Source organism: Perna viridis, chromosome 1 (assembly GCF_037379345.1).
Source record: "Perna viridis isolate PV_CMFRI_1.1 ecotype Kerala chromosome 1, ASM3737934v1, whole genome shotgun sequence".
NCBI lineage: Eukaryota > Metazoa > Mollusca > Bivalvia > Mytilida > Mytilidae > Perna > Perna viridis.
The window spans coordinates 19014348-19037262 of record NC_142445.1 but is presented as its reverse complement, the minus strand read 5'-3'; the positions used below and the strand labels follow the sequence as shown (position 1 = coordinate 19037262).

The window sequence follows — 22915 nt, the reverse complement described above, 5'->3', positions numbered from 1 at the left end:
TAAACAAGCTTTTGTGTGATACAATAGATTTGTATAGTGTCTAAGCTTTCAACTCGGCCAGGTAACTAATATTTGAACTTTTCCAAGTAAAGTTGGTGCAAAAATTACCACCCCTACCCATGAAAAAATACCTCAACATGAACCAAAATCTTTTCTTTTTTCATAAAAAAGGAAAATTCATAAAGAAATTCAAACGCCTGAATTGATCAGATATGTTGAGTAAATCATTATCTTAATTATGAATGCCTAAAATATGAGTTTCACAGTGTCGGTATGCTGTGAATGAGAATTATGTTTGATACTGGGACCAGTTTTCTAGGGGTAGGGGTAATATTTAAATTTTTTTTTTGAAAATTCTTTCTTGAAAATTAGTTTTGGCGGTTTATTAATGTAGAAAATAAATGTAGTCAAGCAATAACTTGTAGAGTCGAATTTGTGCAAGTAATATAAAGTTGAGAACACGTAAACAAATGTGTATCTCATCAGACAGTTAAGGCGTTCCATACAATTGCATGCACAATGTATACCTGTGGCTACTTATGACTTCATCAACAATTAGATCTCAACGCCTAGACCATAGGCTATTTCTTATAGCATGTTATTCGAAATTACACCAACAACAAATACTGACAAGTTCACCTTTCATTTTAGATAGCAAAATGCAGTTAATTTAAAATAATATATTCATACATTCGTTACATAGTTCAATTAATTTTTTTGTGCATTCTTTCTTTCTTTTCCTTTTTCTTTCTTCTTTTTTTTTTGTTTTTTTGTTTTGTTTTTTGTATTTTTTTTTGTTTAACATAGCTGTTAGATCCATTCATATCAGAATTATACCCGTATTTATCTTTTTTATATTTCATAACAGTACCTGAAATATTGCAATAGGAAGAATGTAAGCAGAATACGTTTTTTTTTAAAGTACATCTTTTAAAGTTGCAAATTACCGATAGTCAACGGAAATGACCGAATGCTGTAACGATGACTATACTCGAACCAATCAAAACTTGTGTTACTTAGACTGAATTGTAAGTATTTCTGTCATTTCTAAAATGGCCGAAGGTGGGGTAACGGACGTCGATGCTCAGACCGCGATTTTGACGGACACAGCACCTTTGGAAACGCAGAAAAATGAACTAAAAGAGCTACTGAAGAAAACATTAAAGAAGGATGACAAATGGTTTGTCATAGTTCAATATTTGATCTTAATTGTTGCTATTTTCAACTGCTGTTCATCGGTTATTGTGCAACATTTTTTTGTGGTTACTTTCGCTTTCGCAGTTCATCACAAAGTCTCAAAGACTTCTTAAAAATATACTTTATGTTTTTAGTCAACTTTAATTAGTGTCAAAGATAATCATCATGTAATGGGTCAATAAGTATGACTGTAAAATGGATGGTATATGGAGTTTTTATTTCTGCAGTTTCCAAAAAGTTGTGGAGTTGTAACTCTTTTTGAAATATATTTTGCTTTGAATTAACATTCTTTGAAGGCATTTGAAGAAAGTAAAAGTATTGACCTGTTGATTCTGGTTATTAAAAATAATTTAGTTAAGTAGTTAATGCATAGTGTTGATATTACATCAGTAAAAAAACATGTGATTTAATGAATTACAGCATACCCACTAGGTTTTGTACTAGGGGGGGTTCATGCGCCATTGACCTTTAAATTTTGGGGCACAGAATTTTTTAAGGGTACATATGATTGATTTATATGTTATAATTTGATAGGACTAATATTTTACTTTCACTTTGATATAAACAAATCTAATTCTCAAATACTTACATATTTTGATAATAAATGGAATGGGAAACCAGAAATTCGAAGATTGCAATAAAAAATAATTGTTATTGTACATTCATGAAGGTTTCGACTTGAGAAATTTAATAAACATGATTTTTATTGTACATGAAAAACTTGCTGCAGTACATGAATGGGCATGCTGGATTATAGATTGAAAGTACATTGTACATCCTCTAAATAATTCTGTTTTATTAAACAAATAAACCATTGTTTTTTTTATGGATTAACACATAAGAAATGACAAGCAAGATTCTGGCTTAAGAAATAAAATAAATATTTAATTTGATAACTATATTGAACTAACATTATTTGTTTTAATGTTTTATATATTCATTCTTACAGGTTTTTGGTTGATGCCAAGTGGTTCAAGCAATGGAAAAAGTATGTTGGATATGAAGACTGGGATAAATCAAATGCAGGTCTTGCTGAAGCAAATCCTGGTCCAGTTGACAACTCACAATTATTTGATGGTACTTATCAATTTGATATATTTCAGTCTTGATGTCTTGATATCAAATGTTATGTAAAAAGACTAAACCTTGCTTTAATTGTCTTACAAGAAGTTTGGATATTTTCTGCTTTCCACAGGAAAGTTTTGTGTGGTAATTACCAATAATTTTACCACTATTGATGTCAACCTGCAGTTCTAACAAATGTAACTTCCCCTGTGCAGGATCACAGTAGGAAAAAAGAGTTATAGACTAGAGTCCTTAAAATATTTGTAATTTGAATTAATATAATCAATGTCTTAAGACCATGTTATATTGTGTGTTTAACATGAACATATATAATTGTATGTGTATCAGTATCTACAATTTGCATGTACATGTATATGCTTGTTTTTCTTTTTGTATCCTTTATGGTAAACTTTTTAAATTTATTTTTATTTATTTTATTTTCCCAGAAAATGGCAAGTTGAAAGAGCATTTGATTGATGAATTAGATTACCAGTTGATGCCAGATGAAGGATGGGCAAAAGTCGTGTCTTGGTATGGGCTAACAGAAGGACAGGTAAATTGTGAAACAAAAGTTGATTTTTTAAAGATTTAATTTTACTCTATATATGTAACCACCTGATAAATACCAACACAAATATTCTTTAGAAGTCAGTATATTTTTAGGAAACCAAGTTTTTTTGTACCAAAAAGTTCATTACCTCTAATTTCTCAACTATAGTAAACAGGGCTCTTGCTACTGGGTGATTCGGGCGAAATAGTCGTCCTGGAGTTGCTGACTTCGTCTTCAGACAACACAAAAAGAAAAGTAAAGTCGCCCTCTCATTTTCAGACAATGCCCATGATCGGGACTGTACTCCATCTTTTAGGAGTATTTTGACCAGAGTTGTCTCTCTTCCAATAATTTTTTTTTTTAAATGGCGCCCAATCGAGAAAATAAATTGTGAAAATTTTCAAAATCTATCGAATTATCGGTTACAAGCAAGTATTTTAATCAGGTTATTGTTTCAAATGTTTAAGTAAGGATACGGAATGAACTTTCTTCACTTCAGCTTAGGGTAATTCATGATTTACCGTTCACATTTCGTTACGAAGCGTGCAGATTTGTTGTGCGGGTTCTTTGGACTTAAGTTAAATTTGATCAACTTGTATCAAGAGACTGGATATTTTGAACAAGAAATCATTATGGATAAAGTGGGATCAGGAAGAAAAAAACAGAACAAAAGGAAAATTTCAACTGAGATTTTCTATTCCAGTGCTGCTAAAAAGACAAAAGGACAGTGCAATGCAAGAAGCTTTGCTCTGCTCAATCATATATTAATTTCCCTGTAATAAATTTAGTAAGGGGTAGAGGTATAGATTAGAAATTCAATTTCATGAATATATGATACAGTCAATCATTCAGTCAGCAGGCAGATTCCATTTTGCCCAAAATATTTAGTTACTTACATATGTAGCTTAAAGAAAAAGTAACATTTATCTCAATAAAAGAAAATGAATATTTGAAAATTCTTGCTTATATTGTGTGTATGTAAGTAACATAAACAAATATAATTTTAGAAAGCATTAGTTAATGATACACGATCATGTTAACTTCTCCCTGTTCATCCCCACTTCTCCCTAGTGTCTCTCTGAAGGAGAAGTCATTTCTCCCTGTTTTTGTTAAGTAGCTTGAGCCCTGGTAAAAATGAATTACATGTAGAATTGTAAACTTCAGAATATAACTGACATTATTAAATGTATTGGTATACTTCTAAGATCAAACACTGGACTAATAGCAGACATTTCTATTGAAGTTGTTACAATTATACATTACCTGGGCTTCCATTCTATGATATAGCAATTTTCTGTAATGTACTGCAGTACATGGATTTTTCTCTGGGTTATCATCAGTTATTGCCCTTGATGGAAAAAAACCTACTCATAAAGTCCCTGTTATGCTACGTATGTCCTTTAGACTCAGCTTTAAGATCAATCAGTAAATAGTTATATAATTTTTTTAAAGTCCTTGCTAACATTTTTTTTTTCTTTGTCTAAGAAAACAATTTTTTATTATCATACATACATGTTTATTCTCTTTTTCCAACAGGAGCCTATTGGTAGGAAGGTTATAGAGCAGGGAATGTTTGTCAAACATTGTAAAGTAGAAGTGTATATGTTGGAAATCAAGATGTGTGAAAACTCTAATTTGGAGAAGCTTATATCAAAAACAATGAGCAGAGCTGACACCATTGGTAAGGTTTTAAGAAATTCTGTTCTCTAATTCTTAACAGATATAATGATCTCTAGACTTTTGGTGGAAAACTAAAACAAAAATCAGTATTGTGAATCTGCCTTAGTGACATTTTCCTGTCAAGACTTTTTTCGAAAAGTGGAAGAAATCAGTCGTGTGATAAAAAATGAATAGTGTAATTATGACCTATCCATGTTTCCAAGCAACAATTCTTTCCTCAAGTGAACAAGGATTACTATTACAATTAAATTTGGAAGCAATACATTTATCTGTAATTTTATCACTAGTAATCAGAAAAGAGGAACATTAAGACTGGTAGATTATTTAAGTTCTCTAATCTCCATGCCTAAATTTAAAATCACTTTGAGATTTTTATCACTTCCTTAGGCTATGGGTTGACTTCTGTGTCAAAATTACCCCTTTATCCACTGTGATATCTATATAGCAGGTTCTTCAAAGAATGTGCTGAAGATAAATCATTTATGAAAAAGTAATCAATACTAAATACATGAATTGGAAGGATTTTTTTCCCTTCAGAATGACCAAAAGTTTCAATTATTTTGGCCTATTCCTGTAAATGGGCAAAGGTAATTATACCTCCCCTACTTTGGTGTGGAGACATATTGTTTTTGGCTTGTTCATCTGTTTGTCTGTCCATCACACTTTTGTTAGCACAACTCTTCCAAATATACTGCATTAATTTCATGAAACTTTGTAGGTAGTTAGGTCATGATGTGCAATTGTGCATATTACCAGGAATTTACGATCTTTTGAATTTAGTGGGAGTTATGCCTCTTTGAACTTTTGAATGGGGAGATTTGTTTTGAAGGCGAAACAAAACTTGAATTTTATATTGTGTTTTAAGAGGATCTTGAGAAAGAGATGAGGAGTACATTTGAAATATCAGATGATAAAGAAGTAAGGCTGTGGTATAAGTATATGAGTAACACATATGAACACCTAAGTAAGAAGGAGAACACCTTACAAGATGCTGCTTTGTACTCTGGACAGGTGAGGATGTTGTTACTGCAGGTTTTTTTTTATTAAATCAAAATATTATGGAAAATCAAGAATCTAGGCTGTACTAAAATAAATATTTTGGTTTTGAGATTTATGAAGGATAATTTTAGGATGCCTTTAACTAGACTATTTTTACTAGATGCACATTCTTTTTCATATTATTGTTTAAAGGGCATACACATATTTTTTTCCTATTTCATTGATACTTGAAAGTGGTTTTTGTTACCCTTGCTATAAACCAAATTAAAAAATCTTGCATTACTGTTTATAGTAAAATATGAATTTTAATTAATTTGACATTTCTTTTACTTCAAGGTAATAGTCATTGAGCAAAAAAATGAAGATGACACTTGGCCAAGACAAGCTAAGAGGTAAATAACCAGCTCTTTACTGTTTATGTTTAGAGATATGTATGTTTTATATTATATTTACAAAGAAAAACTAAAACAGAAGAAAATGAGAAAGTGATACCTATAATGTATTGTAAATTAAGTGTTTTGTCAAAATGAAATGTACTAAGTTATACTGTTTGGATCATGTAACCAGCAAGAATTCATGATTTCTAGTTGATTAATGTTACAACCAGAATCTGGATTACTAAATTGACATGTACTGTTTAGCTGTGTTTGCCAGCTTTGAATTTGCATTCTTGAATCTTTGTCTACTGCTATGATATTATAGACATTGTTTGTTTATTATTTGTGTAAGTCCTTGTGATAGTTAACATACATAAAAGTGGTCATTCTTTTTTTTGTTGTTGAGATTTTGTACTGTTCAAGTTATTCTTTATGAAAATTTGCATTAGTCACTATGTAAGCTGTGGTACAGGATTTTCCATCTTTCTTATTATAAGCTCCAATTTTTAAATTATTAAGGAATTATTACAAAGTTTTAGTATTTGTTTTTGTTCTTTCAGTACCAATAGTTACAGCAGTGGGTCATACACTTCTACAAGGTCCAGCTCTAGTGGCTGTGATTCTGGATATAATAGTTACAATAGTTATAACTATTATGATCAGGGAAGGAGTGGCAGTGTGGCCCCTGGTCTGTGTGGACTATCTAACCTGGGAAACACTTGCTTTATGAATGCAGCTATACAGGTAATAGTGAGATAAATATACCCCAATCAAAGAATAGATGGTATTTTAGAGTCACTTTGCCAATCCGTCTATCAATACAGTGTCCAAATTTGTTGTAAATATCACAATTTCCAATAGATGGGTTGATTTCAAATGTAATACATGAATATAGCTTTATATAAATGTAACATATGTTGTAAGTGATTTTGGTTGCTGTATGATATTAACTTTGTACAACAAAGTGGGGGGGGGTATAACTAGCACATATAAGACCCTGAATAAATTAGACACAACACATGTCTCAACGAATATAATTAACACCCAACACCCCCCATTAGGCCACGACCTTTGTAAGTGTGTAAATGGAATGCTTGTCTGAATTGAAAGTAAAACTGAATCTCAATGATAAGGAAACATACAGAATTTAAATGACAAAAATTCCAATGCAATAAAAAAAAGAAAAAATACTGCAGAAATAATATACTGATAATGTGATGAATTTTAATGAACAAAGCTTCATGTACATGTATAACAATATATATTTCTGATGACATTTGATAGTAGGCGTTTCCTGTACATGTACATGTTTTACCAGTACATTATAATCTATGTGGTGATAGTTTATTAGGAAGCAGGAAGTACATGTATTAGTTTATCACTGAAATTTTTGACCTACTTTTGAAATTTTACCTTATATACATGTTTTGTGTTCAAGTACATGCTTTCCAGACTTAAAGACTTGATTTAAAGGTTAAAAGCATCAGCATGGATTTTAAATGAAATCAAATTTTGGACCAAAAAATGTTAAAACGTTTCAGTAAACCTGACTCATGATTTGTTTGGATATGATAAGAATGAAGTATAATCACTTAACTTCAGTTGTCTCCAATTGACAAAATGACAAAAAGTTACTTCATCCCATGTAACGCCCAGGAATATAGGTTTTTCTACTGTAAGCAATACACATTTTGAAGTAGAAGACAGCATTTCTAGCTCTCAAATTCCATGACATTTATTTTCATTCATTGAGTTGGGCTGTATTGCAATTTGCCTTGCAATACACTTTCTCAGATTCCATTGGGGTAATTGTTTAGATATTTTGTATATTGCTTTTGCATATGAATTGTACTGTGTTTTCCCTTTCCTAATTTGACAAAAATGTTTGAGTTGGGGTATTTTTAACTCAATGTAGCATTCAACATCTTGTTTTGCAGCTACCTTTACTAAGTCTTCTCTTCAAAGGAATGATAAGAAATTTGGTTTGCAGCTTAACATCCAAATGATGCTTGATACATGTAAAAATTTTCAAAATATGCCATTTGTGTCTTAGTCTCACATCCACTTTCTATAGGGGTGCTTTGAGGCATTTTTGTTCTATGGTCATATATCTTGTATTAAGTTTTATCACTGAGGTTTATTGGTGTTTATTAATGTTGATGTCTTAGATTATTTAGAATTGGTCTTGACAGTGCTATAGCCCCTATTTCTGTTTCATATGTGTTGGCAATCATTTAAAAAAAGAATTACTGTGTGTTTTGTAGTGTATGAGTAATGTTCCTAAACTGACAGAGTATCTGTTGAGTGATAGATGGATCAATGAGGTGAATGAGAGCAATCCTCTTGGAATGGGAGGAGAAATAGCAAAGTCATATGCTGAACTCATCAAAACTATGTGGTCTGGGAGGTATAGTCATACGGTGCCAAGAAATTTTAAGGTAACTTTTAAATGTTTATAGATAGTAAACTCTTTTCTGAATTTATTTGTTACGAAGTGTGGTATTTCCTGCATTGTATTGTATGCAATTTTATCAAGCAATGTGATAAACAGTACATTTATATAACTTGTGATGTCTTTTCATGTAGTCAAGTACTTTTAGTAAATATTTGATCATGGTATCATTTTAAGATGCAGCTCTCAAGGTACAATTGTATGACAAACAATACTTGGTTATTCAAACATTGACTGTGGACAAAAAAAGCTTTTAATGTACTTGGGAATGTATTGTTTTCTTTCTATACCCCTATCAAGGCATTGTTATATAAAATATCATGTAATTGTAGGTGGCAGTTGGAAGATTTGCACCTCAGTTCTCTGGTTACCAACAACAAGACTCTCAGGAATTACTGGCTTTCTTGTTAGATGGTTTACATGAAGATCTGAATAGAATACAAAAAAAACCATATATTGAACAAAAAGATGCTGATGATAGACCTGATGAGGTATACACACTCAAATAATGACTTTTCATGCCATAGTGTACATTTGGCCAACACCAGCTCTCTCTCTTTCACTTTCAATCTTGCACCTTTTCCATTACCTCTACTTCTGACCATAACATGTCCGTCTCTCTTAGATCATTCTCCTCTCTTTATTTTCATATTTGTTTTGATAAACTACTCTCTTTCTTCTGTTGGTGTCCCATTTTAGGGAAGCCATTGTGATGTTGTTTATCTCTTTTCTTAAGACATGCACAATCCCTTGACAATATATCCCCTTATTAAGTAGGGGTGTTTATCTTTCTATCCATTCTTTTGTTACATTGAAGGGAAAAATAATGAAGGTGTGCACCTCTTATTTTATATTTTGATCTGAATGATTTTTGAGGCATCACATAGCAAAACATGGACTTTATCATTCACTGACATGGAGGTGAGAGTATCAATCTTGTGGGCATTAGACACAGTTTTTCTAGTTTATTCTCTAAATTCTCTTTGTAATTTTAGTGTGAATAAGAGAAAAAAAAATGTGTATTGGTTGAATATATAAGAGAATTTATACACGAAATGAAAGAATGAAATACATATGAATGACATATAACAGAGTTCCTTTGCAGACTTGAAAGAAATCATAATTGAATAAAACAACGTGGAAAACTAAATTTATTTTGCAGGTTGTAGCCAAGGAATCCTGGGATAACTACAGAAAAAGGAATGATTCTCTGATAGTAGATACTTTCCATGGACTATTAAAATCAACTGTTCATTGTCCTGAGTGTGATAAAATATCCGTGACATTTGATCCTTTCTGTTATCTCTCTTTACCCCTCCCTGTAAAGAAGGAACGACAGTTGGAAATATTCTGGGTTCCTCTTAGTCCTGAAAAGAAACCAGTCCAGGTAACATTAAAATTATAAACGATATTTAATCTTAAGAATCAAGACAGTATAGTTTTGTTTTTAATCCTTTGTAGTTTGTTGCAATGTTCCCAATTCTTGTTGCTTTCTTGTTATTTAGGGTTAAAGTGATTTAACATTAGTTCATTTTACCCCTTGTTTAGGTGATATATAGGAATCAACCCTTGTGACTGACTCTCTGTCTGTCCATCCATCTGTCCACATTTCTTTTCAGTGCAACTCCTTCACAACCCCTCAAGTGACTGATTAAATTTTAAAGAAAGTTTTGGTATCATATGTAGATGGGCATTAAGGAATATAGTAGCTGTCAGAGGACACCAAAGGGTTATAATCCAACTTGAGGGTTTTTATGTTAAAATACTGTTGGCGCAAATTGTCATAAACAGCTCAGTGGATTTTGATGAAGTTGGGCATCATATGTAGATGTGCATGAAGGAGTGTATTTACTGTTAGAGGATTCAAAAAGGAGATAATCCAACTTAAGAGTTTTAAATGTTGAAATCTTGTTAGTGCAACTCCTCCTCAACTGCTCCAGGGAATTTTATGAAACTTGATGGGAAGGTTGGTACACTGCTTGTAGGTTTGCATGAAGAAATATAGCTCCTGTCCGAGGATTCCAAAAGGAAGTTATTGCACTTACAGGTTATATATTTATTTATAATAAATAATATAATAATATAGCTTGCTCACAGTATTTCTGATTAAATATTTAAAAGGAGTAATTACACGACTAGTAAGTTTTAAGCCATTGAAAAATAGTTGAATATTTTTTATACCTTGTTTATGCTAAGTTATAGAGAATGTTGAAAATATTAATATGCTTCAGGCTACATGTTCTATTATATAAGTAAGTAAAGAAAGATATAATGAAGTTACAACAATTGTCTGAAGAGGCTTTTTCAATATTTTTACAAATACTTTCTCTCTTTAGTTCAAATTGATAGTGCCAAAGTTGGGAGGTGTAACAGATATGTGCAAAATATTGTCAGAGAAAGTAAAAGTGGATCCCAGCAGGGTAGGTGTACTTAAGGTGTAAGCACATGGTTAACTTGTCACCATCAAAAATTTTATACAGAATTGTTCATTGGTTATGGCATAAACATTGAACTAAATACTTATACTACTGTCTTTTTTCTGAAAAAAAAATTGGATTTTAGTCCTGACAAGATGCTGTAAAGATTTTGAAAACTCTTATACTCGGCGTCACATAGATAAGATACTGTTAAAATTTGAATAAAAATATTTTCTACGACTTAATTGACACCTACCGTCATTTAAGTTGTCTTAAATGACTTGCTCATTCGTTTAGCCAAACGGCTTCTCCCTAAACATTGAATCGTTAAATTCCGGTCAGATTTAATTCTCTGCCAATATTTACATTGTAAAAAGTCGGCCATGTTTACAGTGATCAGGTTGCTAGGAGATGTTGTTTACGTTTAAATGGTTTGTCCAAAAACCGAAGAACCCAGAATGCATTTCGGCGTTATTTTGGATATCTCTGATTTATTTTACGCAAACAACGTGCAATACCGAGAAGTTGATCAAGCAGACGATTGTCACCGGAGTTCGATGGGAACTTAAGAACTTCGTTTGTAAACAAATCGTCCCGTAGAAACCAACATGGCGGATATTAGTATGGGATTTTCCCGTAAGGATTTGTTACGCATGATTTAAGCTAATAAGCGACTCGTTGTTACTAACACGTCATGCATATATGCGAACTATCTTCGCATTAAATAAAAGAGAGACAACTCTAGCGGTAAGTCCCGACGGTTTAAAAAGTAGAGCTTCAATTCGAAAATGTGTTGTATGTGACGTCGAGTATAGTCAGGAGCATATACATGTATTAACGTCATGTCAGATATTTGCTGAACAAAGTTGAAGAATTATGAGACTTGACAATTTAAACAATATATTACCATTTGGTTAGGTGCCAGTTATTTATTGAAAACTCCATACTTGTAGTAACTGGGTAAAGAGTATCAATGGTTTTCATTACAGATGGTGGTAACAGATGTATATAACCATAGATTCCATAAAGTGTTCAGTCCAGACGAGAGCCTTAGTTATATCCTAGACAGGGATGACATATTCATGTAAGTCAATCTTCTCAAATATGTCATTCAATTTAGGTTTTAAATGATGTAAGCTTTAACATATTTGTATTTGATGAAATGATATGATTATACAGTCGACTCCACTTAATCGCATATCGCTTTATTGCATATTTCGATTATTAGCATAATTTTCTCCTGCACAAAACCATTTCCTATTATTCTGTTAGGGAAAAAATCGCTTATTTGCATAGGCCTTGGAGGTGCATTTCGGTTTATTGCATAGAGAATTTTGCCTCATCCAGGTAAAGACAGGTTTTCCCAAATTCTATTTTAAGCCTTCGGGTCATAAATCAATCAGGAGGTGTTAATAATGGATTAAAAACATAATGGACATAAAAGACAATATTAATGATTTCTAATTACATTAAAATAAACAAGCACCTAGGTGAACAATGACTTCTGACGACATGCCAAACATCACCTTATGATGCGGCTTGGGGTATTTTTTGTCCCTATTTAAATTCTTCCGACTACAAATGATTATCAATGTAAATTTAATTTTCTTTAATGAGCTGAACAGTTTTAAGTGAGCTTGGGTTACTAGGCATAAATATCATACGAAAATTAAAAGTCATTCATTCAGTACAATGTCTAATGAAATTCAACTACCCTAAGGTGCCCCATACTATCCACACTTCATAGGAATATATCGAGGTCAATGACACGTATAATACACAACTGTCAGTGTACAATGGTGATTGAACAGAGGAATAAAAACACACAGACCATTTCAAAAGCCCACAAATGCAAACATTGATGAATATTACACTGAATCCTGGCTGAAATATGAAATATGGGATTTTCTTTCATAGAAAGGTCAGGAAATTACTTGACTATTTATAGATGAGAAACACGTGGTTTTACTTATAAATACACACAACGTCAAGAAAGTCAATAAACAAGACAAACACAATATATATTATTATTTATTGATAAAAGAACAATACAATGAGAAGGTCTATAACAATTAAATACCAGATCAGAAATGTTGAACAGTGATATCTCTGGTTGATCCACAGTATTGTCGTCTTGCCTGAACTCACACTTCCGGTAAAATCGTAATTTCAGTTATAAGAATAGCCTGGTTATTTGCATAATTTTTACTAGCAAATAGGCTATGCAATTAAGCGGAATCCACTGTACTTCTGTTCCTAATAATGGGATACATTATTTTTGTCTTGTCTGTCTGACAATCACAAAACCTTTACTCTTTATATACATGTACATTTCTATTGTATTGATATTTTGGAATCAAACCTCGCACAGTTATTTATAGTCAATCAAGACATGAAATTTCATAAATTTGAATTCTACAGCCAATCATTGGCACTCATGAAGGAGAGGATGTATTGGGTTTTCATTTATAAAAAAGATATTCTGATGTATTATGCTGTATGGTTCTATAAAAGGTATTTATACTGTAATCTCCCTATTTGCACCAGTGAAACATATTGATTGTTTATTCATAAGGCTTGAATATGCCAATGTCATATTATCACTTTAAGCCAAGCCGACTGCATGAATGTTAACATGTCCCACTGCCTCATCCTTTTATTCCTTGTATGAGAAGTCAAGACAATATTATTGTCTCTTTCATACTATTTTTCTTGAAAAAAAGAGAAGTTAGACACCCAGACTGTCTTAAACTGTTGATGAGACTATTGTGTATTCATTTGCAGATATGAAGTGCCAGTTACTAGCACAGAGGACCCAGAGACTGTAATTGTACCTGTTTATATGAGGGAAAAGAAGTAAGTCACTTTCTGTACTAGAAGAGATTGTATAGCAAATTTTTTTTTTTATAACCCTTTTAGATGGTTAACATATAATGGAACTGATTAATCAAGTCATTGAATTTCATATAATCAAGTTTATTTTAAATTACAATCCATTTATTGTCCCCAGGCTTAGAAATACTGGTGTCCTTATGTGTGTGTTCATCTGTCATCCAATTACACTTGTGGATATGACTCCTTGTAAACCGCTTGATGGATTTTCAATTTTCTGTAAGATTGTTAGTCACCATATGTAGTTGATCATATTGGGTCACCTTTTTGATTTGTCAAATTTTACAGGAGCTATCAGACTTTAGCTCGTCAACTCATCAGTCGGGGGTGGGGAGGATGGGGAGAGGGAGGTACATTTGGCTCTGAGTTCCTTTTTAACTTTATAATTTAATTTATTTAATATTATATTTAGTACTGAAATTCTATTTCAGATCTACTAATAGTTACCACAGTGGTTCTTTCCAGTTGTTTGGTCAGCCCTTACTCCTGCCTGTTCCTAGAAAGAACTGTACCTACGAAGTACTCTACAATACTTTACTCAACAGAATATCGTAAGTTTGACATGCTTCTCTTCAGCACTTTACTAAGCAGAATATGTAGTTTAGTTAATCTAGGTCAAGGTTTGGGCTTCTGCACTTATAATTGTAAAACTATTTAAATTACAATATTTAAGTTTTGTATTTATATACACCACCCAGCATACAATGATTAGTATACAGGTCTTAGGCAGTCTTTCCAAAATGATATTGTTCTCAGCTCCTTTAGCAATGGCTAAATTATCATGGATTTTTTTTTCAAGTATTAGATTTTTGATGAAGGTGTTTGAGATATCTGTTTAGTTCTAGTGGTATATATTGTATGTCTTTGAAGTAGTTTAGTTACATAATTTTTTGTTTTTAGTCGATATGTCAAGATGCCATCAGAAAATGACAAATGGTGGTTGGTGGAGAAAGATGGTAAAGAAGTGAATGGTGATAGCGAGGATGACGAGGAAAAAAGTAATGGTGATGATGGTTAGTAATATTGTTTGACTTGTATACATCAGTCTTTCAATATTCTTGGTTTTATTTTATGTTTAATTTCCAGTGATTTTCCAACCCTTATCTTAGGTCTGAATTTCGGCCTTATTCCCAATGAGAAAAAGGCTCTAAAAATCCAAATTGTTGGTTGTAAAATTCCCAATTCTCAATAGACGTCGCCTCAAGATCGTGATCATGTTGTTTTTTTTTTTTTTTTTTTTTTTTCCATCCGTATCATACTTTGTTATTAACATTTGGATCGTCTTTGGGATGTTTCGTTAGTTTTCCTTATACAACTATCAATGCCATCATGATTGCATTGCAAACTATTCAATTCTTTGTCATCATTGCGCTTGAAGGGAACTAAAAAAGTTTAACAGACAAGCCAAAAAATGACCCATACAATATGCCAATAGAATATTTCTGATTGGCAATTCAATTGCTGGCATGGCAATGTCTAATAATTCCAAGTTCTTTTTTAAAAAAAAAACTGTCGGAAATTAGATTCATTTGGCTTAAAAAAATCAACATGAAAGAAAACTTAAATTTTGATATACTTTTAAATGATTCAAATGACAAATGTTTTATTAATGTTTGAAACTAATGATAAAGGAAAACAATATGCATCATTAGGATGGAACTTTTGATGAGAGATGTACATGTACAAACTTTTCTTCAGTCTGTTGTATCCAAATAAGAGTATGGTCATTATGTAATACTTAATGTATATATTTTTTTGCTTTTCACAGTCAGGATTTAATAAAAATCCTGCCATCACCACCTGGTCTTGGTCTTTTGGGATGTCTTCAAAGATATGCATAGTAGACATGAATACTGACTTTAAAATACATTTTAAATACTATAGAAATATTTCAATATAACACAAAAAAGGAAAAAACAAGTGTCAGCATTTTTTTTCTGCCTATGCAAGTTATTTTTTACAATATCACATAAATACAGTGGGAAAAAATTTCTGGAAACGTGTCTGAAAAGGGTCTGTCATCTCTCGTAAAATAATATCTGATTGTTCTTAAAAAAATAATTCCTCTAAATCATGTAAATATTGGAGGTTTTACTTCAATAATGTTGGGAAGTTTCTCCTGTAGTTAACATTGGTAAGTACAATTTTTGACAATAATAATAATGAAATTTTAAATAATGTGTCTGAGAGATATCCCAAAATAACATTGAAATAATACTTAAAGTGGTCATTTTCTGATAATCTTTATCATATTGGCGAAATGTATCTTGTGAATGTCTTTGGCATTATTCAATGGTTGTTTTAAGACAAGGACTGTTAGGACATCTGAAATTATTTACTCAGTTGAAACATTTTAGATACCACAAATTATAAATTCTGTATGATTCAGACTTACTTATGTACATGATTTTTTTTCACAGATGACACAAAGATGGACACATCAAGTGATTCTAAAGAAATTCACCAGAATGGAGACATCAATGGAGATATAAACGGACATGAAAAAACTGAGAAAAAGGCACCTCTCATGTTCAAATTTACTCTGGTCAATTCGTATGGGAGCACAGAAATATCCAACAAACTTAGTCAGGATGGACAAGCTCTCAAACTGAGTAACCGAACATATGTAGCTGTAGATTGGAATACCATGGCGCAGGAGAAGTTTTACGATGACAAGGCCGCTGAGGTAAGGGTCTGCAGTATACAGTGAAAAAGTGGTTGACTGAAAGTTTTTGTTTGTGTTCACTGATCAATGAGAGGTCTGCCATTAACAATTTTATTTTTTTTAAATGAATTATCAAGAATCTATAGGTGATTTCCTTTACAGGTTCTACACATTTTGACTGCTTATAATGATCAATGGATTGTTAATCTCTGTACAGTACCTATAACTATGTCAACAATGTTGAAATTCAGAAGTCTACTGCTCAGTTCCACAAAACATGGCCAAAAATATGTATTGTCATTTAAGTTGCATAAACAGATCTGAGAACCATTCAACTTATTTTTTTTTGTTATGGAATAGAGACTTGGGCTTTTTTTTTTCAAATATTTGAATGTAGTGCTATATCTGTGGTCACCAGATCAACTTTCAGTAGGTTTAACTGTAAAGAGATCAAGGATATCTGAATATCTGAACCAATGGTTTAAATTTTATTACTATGGTATTATTTGTCAGTCAGTAAACCTTAAAGTTTATTTTTTTATTTATAGGACTTTGAACAAGATGAGAGTGTAAACTATAGGGCTCAGAAGAAACAAGTTATACAACTTGGAGATTGTTTAGATTTGTTTACTAAGGAAGAACAGCTTGGACAAAATGATCTGTGGTAAGATCAGATACTATAGAATTTAAGTGAATAAATTGTTTCAAATATTATCTTTCATTTAACATATGTGAACTCGCTCATTGTTAAAAAGATTAATGCTTTTTTTTTTCGTTTTCCTTTCTTCAGCTGTTACTTAATTTTCATCTCTGTTAGAGGAGTGTGGGTTGACATTGGTAAAAGATTTTTGTCATTCCAGTCATGAATATTTTTCTTGGTTCCAAAAAGCAAACAAAAAATTAAAAGTATGTTATACACCAACAAAGGCTTTGACTTGCCAATGAATTTTGCTTTCTATTCCATTCCACAAATTAATCTTTGTACACTGTATGAACTTAGTCTCTATATGCATAGTTATGCAATTCATGTTAATTGTAGGTATTGTCCCAAGTGTAAAATACATCAACAAGCAACAAAGAAATTTGACCTTTGGTCTTTACCAGATGTTTTGATTATCCATTTGAAGAGATTCTCCTACAACAAATACTTCAGGGACAAGATAGATGTGATGGTAGAATTCCCTCCAAGGTAAACATTCTTTTTGTAAAGGACAGGGATAATTTTTGGTGAGGACTAAATCTGTCACACTTTTGGTTTTAAGAGGATCCATAGAATATTGAGTAATTACACTGCACCTTCATATTTTACCATTTAGGGCTATTCCAGAAATAAATGATAAATGCATGGGGGGGGGAGGCACTTTTAATTTGAGGTCACCATGCATTCAATTTTAATTTATTATTTTCTTTCTTTGTTAAGGTTAATACCTTATATAACAATCACCTATCAAATTTTAATAGAGGTGCCTCCCTTATATAACAATCACCTGTCAAATTTTAATAGAGGTGCCTCCCTTATATAACAATCACCTGTCAAATTTTAATAGAGGTGCCTCCCTTATATAACAATCACCCGTCAAATTTTAATAGAGGTGCCTCCCTTATATAACAATCACCCGTCAAATTTTAATAGAGGTGCCTCCCTTATATAACAATCACCTGTCAAATTTTAATAGAGGTGCCTCCCTTATATAACAATCACCCGTCAAATTTTAATAGAGGTGCCTCCCTTATATAACAATCACCTGTCAAATTTTAATAGAGGTGCCTCCCTTATATAACAATCACCCGTCAAATTTTAATAGAGGTGCCTCCCTTATATAACAATCACCCGTCAAATTTTAATAGAGGTGCCTCCCAACACAATTAGTTTTGGAACAGCCCTTAGGAGTTGTGACCTTTTTCACTTATAGAATTGTAAGTGCACAGGTACCTGTGCTTAGCTTTCCCTTGATATACATATAGATGTTTCTAAAGGACTCTTTATGCTACATATTTAACCAGTACATGTGTTTATACTTGCAGAGGTTTAAACATGAAGAAGTATATTATCAATGAGAAGCATGGATTTGCTAACTATGATCTGATTGCTGTGTCAAACCACTATGGAGGGCTAGGTGGAGGTCACTGTAAGTTTGTTTTTGCCATTAAAAATAGAATTAAATAGTTTAGGAACACACACGTGTTACAGTTATTACATGAATGAGAAAGAAAATGTGGAACTGCTTCAGTTTAAAAAGAGCCCAGTGCAGGTCCGGGTCTCAAAAGAATAGGCCAGCAGCAGCGCTAAGCTTGTCGTAAAAGGCAACTAAATAGTGCTCAGAACCCTAGCTGGGTTGTGTGCCCCAGGTGGTGGAATGGGGTACCCATGGTGTGTTACTTGCTGGGGTTGTCAGGCTATAATAGGAAAACCTGACCACAAACCATAGTGGTGCACCGTGTTGGGAAAGATGCCACGTTCCTCGCACATTTTAAAAAATCCTACTGTGGTATTCTCCTGGAGTAGGAACCATAGGGCTCCGCCACAGGAGGCTAAATTGTCCGACCCTACCCACCTCTCCCTATTTCCAGTGGCAATCAAAATTTATCGACCCCATTATCCTTTTGTCCCATTCCAGTTTTCATTTCATCATCACTTCATGTTCATTTTATCGTCCATTTCATGTTCATCGTCTGAATATAGCTGAAATATTGCTGCTCAGAAGTTAAACCCCAACAATAAATCAATCAATCAATCAATCAGTTCAAAAAGATGCTTATATATTGATAGATTTGCTGCCTATTATTGCACTAATATTTTTACAATAGAGAGGCATTAGAGTTCTACTAAATTGTTTATCAGCAGATTGGTTTTTATCACTTTACTTCAGTAAATGTAACACTCATCATAAATATAAGTAAATTTTTCTTTATGTTGCTTTTACCATTCAAAAATTATGATTTTCTGCTTATAAAACTTGAAATATGGTGGTGTCTGTGATAACCAAATCAGCTTTTGACTGTATTTCATTTTCTTTTGCTGTCGATTATAATTTTCTTATAAAACAGCATTGATAACGTTTTCTATATTTTCCTGTACTGTATCTGTTTTCAGACACTGCTTATGGCCAGAACAAGGAGAATGGTGATTGGTATTATTTTGATGATTCTAGTGTTTCTTCTTCTTCTGAAGATGATGCAGTGGTAAGTTTACTGTTTAAAGTTAGCCACTGAGTGGTTTCTAGAGGGAACAGATTAAGGGACTTATTCATATTTGCTACAGTATTCAGTTTGTACTTCTATGAGCTACATATACAAGTCATATGCAGATGAATTTTGCATTTGACATGAACATGAATGTAAATAGACAATTGTATAGAAATGAATCCTTTTTATCCTGTCTAGTAGAACTAGGACTTAATAGAATAATTCTTACATTACTTCTATATCATGATGCTGTTGTTTCTTTATATTCAGCTTTATGTTGTAGTTAATAATGGGAGTCAACTTTAGTTAAATGTTTTGAAAAAAATTTTGGTTTATGGCAAATTGGCATAAATATGGAACTGTTTTAAAAATTATTTTTTACTTTTCAAGTATACTGGGAAGAATTGGAGGAAAGAAATGTATTTTAAAGTTATGATGATGACCTATTTATTTCAGTCTAAGGCAGCCTATGTATTGGTCTATCAGAAACAGAATCAGCTGCAACCTCAGTCTAAACCTAGTGCAACAGTGGGAAGTATGAATGGCCAGTGTAATGAAGATATGGAAACATATTGACAACAGAATGTTTCTTATGTATTGTCAGTTTTATGACAAAATTGACATTAAATGAGCTGATGTGATACTAAAAAATCTTTCATTCTGTTAACAGCAGTTGTAAGGGTTTTTAGTTTTATCCAAGCATGCCCATAGATACAGGATCTATTTTGCATGTCCCTGTAATAGTCTACAGTAGTGTGAACAACCTTTTACAACTGATGTATATAACAGTTGATCACTGTCCTTAAATGGTACATTATTCATCAAGTTAACTTCAGTAAGTGACTTCAGATGTGTCTGTTAGTGTGTATTATACAAAACTTTTGTTACTTTGTTGTTGGAATAGTACCTTCCAAGTGAACTCCACTTGTATTGATTATTTGAATGGAATCTATCATATCAAAAGTGCTAAATACTAACAAGTGTCTTCATTAATATTAGAAATAACAATGCCAAGTTATGTAGTAGGGAGCAGTACTTGAATCAATTAAAGTATGCACTGTGAGACTTAAATGTCCAATTATTTTAATACTAAACTGTGTAAGTTATGTATGTAAAATCTGGTACTGCTGTTGATGGGCTAAACATTTTAAGAAATGAGTCGAGCAAATATGCAAAGTGGACTCATCATTCAGTGATTTGGTTTACCATAGATTGAGATCTCTTCTTGTTGCCCCTAACCATTTGTGAAAGTGTTTATTTTCAATTGAACGATGGCCCTCCACTTTTTGAAGCATATAATTCCTTGTAGAGTTTCTTATAAATCAAGTGTAAAGAGATCTACGGAAGTACTGATAATTCAGAAATGTTTTAATTAGGTGTTGCCAATTTGTAATTATACTGGTATTATTTCTGCTTAAAAAATCTTGAAAATTTCAAATTGTAGGTGTATTTTTATTACCAATTTGCTCTATTTTTTAATTTTTTAAGATGGCAAGTATTTCTGAATTACCAATATTCAAGGGATGTATAATCTTTCAACATCATTATAATTTCTTCATTGTGGGTTCTTGTTTTGCTTGCTTGTTTTTTTTTTGTTACTATCTAAACCATACATTTATGGAGTCCCTTCATATCAATTTAATGTGTTTTGAACCTTGCTAAACCGAACAGCTTTTTATTCTGATCAATTTCTACAGTCCAAATGGGTTCAGTGTTGAAAGATTTACTGTATTACTGTCACCAATAAAATATTTATGGAACCAGTGGCCAATTACACATAAGCTTGTAAGTGTAAAATTAATTGTGAATGAATATCTTCAAACTGCTATTTCTATTATGATGTCACAGCTTGGGATAAGTTTTACAATTATAATTTTATTTGAAATTTACTGCAGGCTTGTTCTTGTCTCTGGCTTATTCTGTTTATTAAATATTATTCTTTTAGATAAGTTTCAGTACATGTATCTGCATGTTTTTGAAAAATATTGAAATGTCAAGTTATATATTCGTTGATGTCCGATAAGTTCTCTAGCATAAGCTTTATTTGGCAATGTCAATCAACTTTACCTGTGTTTCAGTTTTCTATATTACTCCCCCGCCTTATATGATACCAGAAGAAATAAAATGTAAGACACTAAGGTACTTGGTATTGCTATTTATTTTCTAGTGCTGTTATTTATTTTGCCCTGTTACATACAATGTATCTGTATCTATCATCTTTATAGGGTTCAGGATTATACAATGATACATATAGGGAATATTTTTATAATACATGTGTGTCAGCAAGTTGTGAATGATAATTTATGAAGTGTGGATGTGTTTGTACTACTTTTATTATGTGTTTTCTTCAATAAAAAAAGGTATGACTTGTGCTGAAATTATTGTAAGTTATAAAATATCAAAATATGAATTGCTTTTTTTTCTTCAGTAGTTATGAATGACCTAAGATCTTCCTTTCTGATTAGATAAGTGTAACCTCTTGATTTAATTTTCACTAATTTGATCAATTTTTTTTTCTGTCTTCCATCAGCGTTATAAATTTTGATGGCATGTTACATTTCCCATATAGCAGTATAACGGTACTTAAAATAAAACCACACATAGCAACTAATTTTTTACAAAAATAGACTATACGCCTTTACTCACAGAGAGCGCTGTTCCTGATTTAGTGGAAGTTGGTGTGGTTTGTTTATAAAAGTTACTAATCCATTTATGTCTAATGATTTTCCTGTGATTAAAATGGAAGTTTTTTTAAAGCTCTTGTTATAATAACCATCAGTTAAACACATCAAAAGTTGTTTAATACTATGAAAAAATATTTTGGTGCTTCATAAATTCAAACAAAAAACAACTTTATTGATATTAGGTCTGTCTGTTATGATTACCCACAAAAAGCCCTGAAGATTGACTTGTCATTTAGTATATTAACAATATTTATACTATGAACAGACTGTGTTAGTTTTGTTTGGTTTTTTTTCACTATTATTTGTTTATGTTGATGAACCTTTGTATGTTTACTTTATCAGTGCTTTCACTCTATTGACCAAGTATGTCTAATAAAATTGTACACAGTTATGATTTATTGTTCAGTATCTCTCCATTTTGGGTTGTCTTCACATATATCATATCTAATTTTTTTAGCCGATAGATTTTCCTAATTATACTCCCACCCAATTAGTACTTGATTGTTTTAATCACCCTCTGTTTCCATCATCCTTACATCTTTGTCAAATATCTATATCTCCCCTATTACTAGTACCATTGATTACAGATTTATATGTACATGTAGCTTCATAAGAATGAGGCATTCACTGTTCTGTCAGATGAACTTACATTGTTGTGGATAAATTGAACAACATTCTATTATTTCATGTGTTAACAAATTCAAAAGGTAACATAGGCCCATCTCCTACTAAGGGGGTTTTTAACATTCCT

General features: G+C 32.1%; 1 protein-coding gene across 1 annotated transcript; it reads left to right on the top strand.

The window, feature by feature from the left end:
• Nucleotides 1-1040: 1040 nt before the first annotated feature.
• Nucleotides 1041-22555, top strand: LOC148627615 (ubiquitin carboxyl-terminal hydrolase 15-like). The gene is made up of 21 exons (XM_088575912.1): nt 1041-1180; nt 2147-2274; nt 2709-2815; nt 4349-4493; nt 5358-5503; nt 5828-5883; nt 6429-6612; nt 8133-8306; nt 8653-8811; nt 9483-9707; nt 10657-10740; nt 11727-11821; nt 13522-13593; nt 14061-14180; nt 14530-14642; nt 16050-16315; nt 16843-16958; nt 17334-17483; nt 18320-18423; nt 19389-19477; nt 19937-22555. Exons 1-21 carry the CDS (start codon nt 1053-1055, stop codon nt 20054-20056), a joined length of 2781 nt encoding a protein of 926 aa, XP_088432038.1. The 5' UTR covers nt 1041-1052; the 3' UTR covers nt 20057-22555.
• The last annotated feature ends 360 nt before the right edge of the window (nt 22556-22915 follow it).

What these genes read in the sequence shown, in the direction of transcription:
- LOC148627615 (XM_088575912.1), top strand. Translation starts at nt 1,053, where the DNA reads ATGGCCGAAGGTGGGGTAACGGACGTCGATGCTCAGACCGCGATTTTG. An exon ending in CGGTGCCAAGAAATTTTAAG is followed by an intron (nt 8,307 to 8,652) that starts GTAACTTTTAAA and finishes ATGTAATTGTAG; the next exon opens with GTGGCAGTTGGAAGATTTGC. An exon ending in ACGATGACAAGGCCGCTGAG is followed by an intron (nt 16,316 to 16,842) that starts GTAAGGGTCTGC and finishes TTTTATTTATAG; the next exon opens with GACTTTGAACAAGATGAGAG.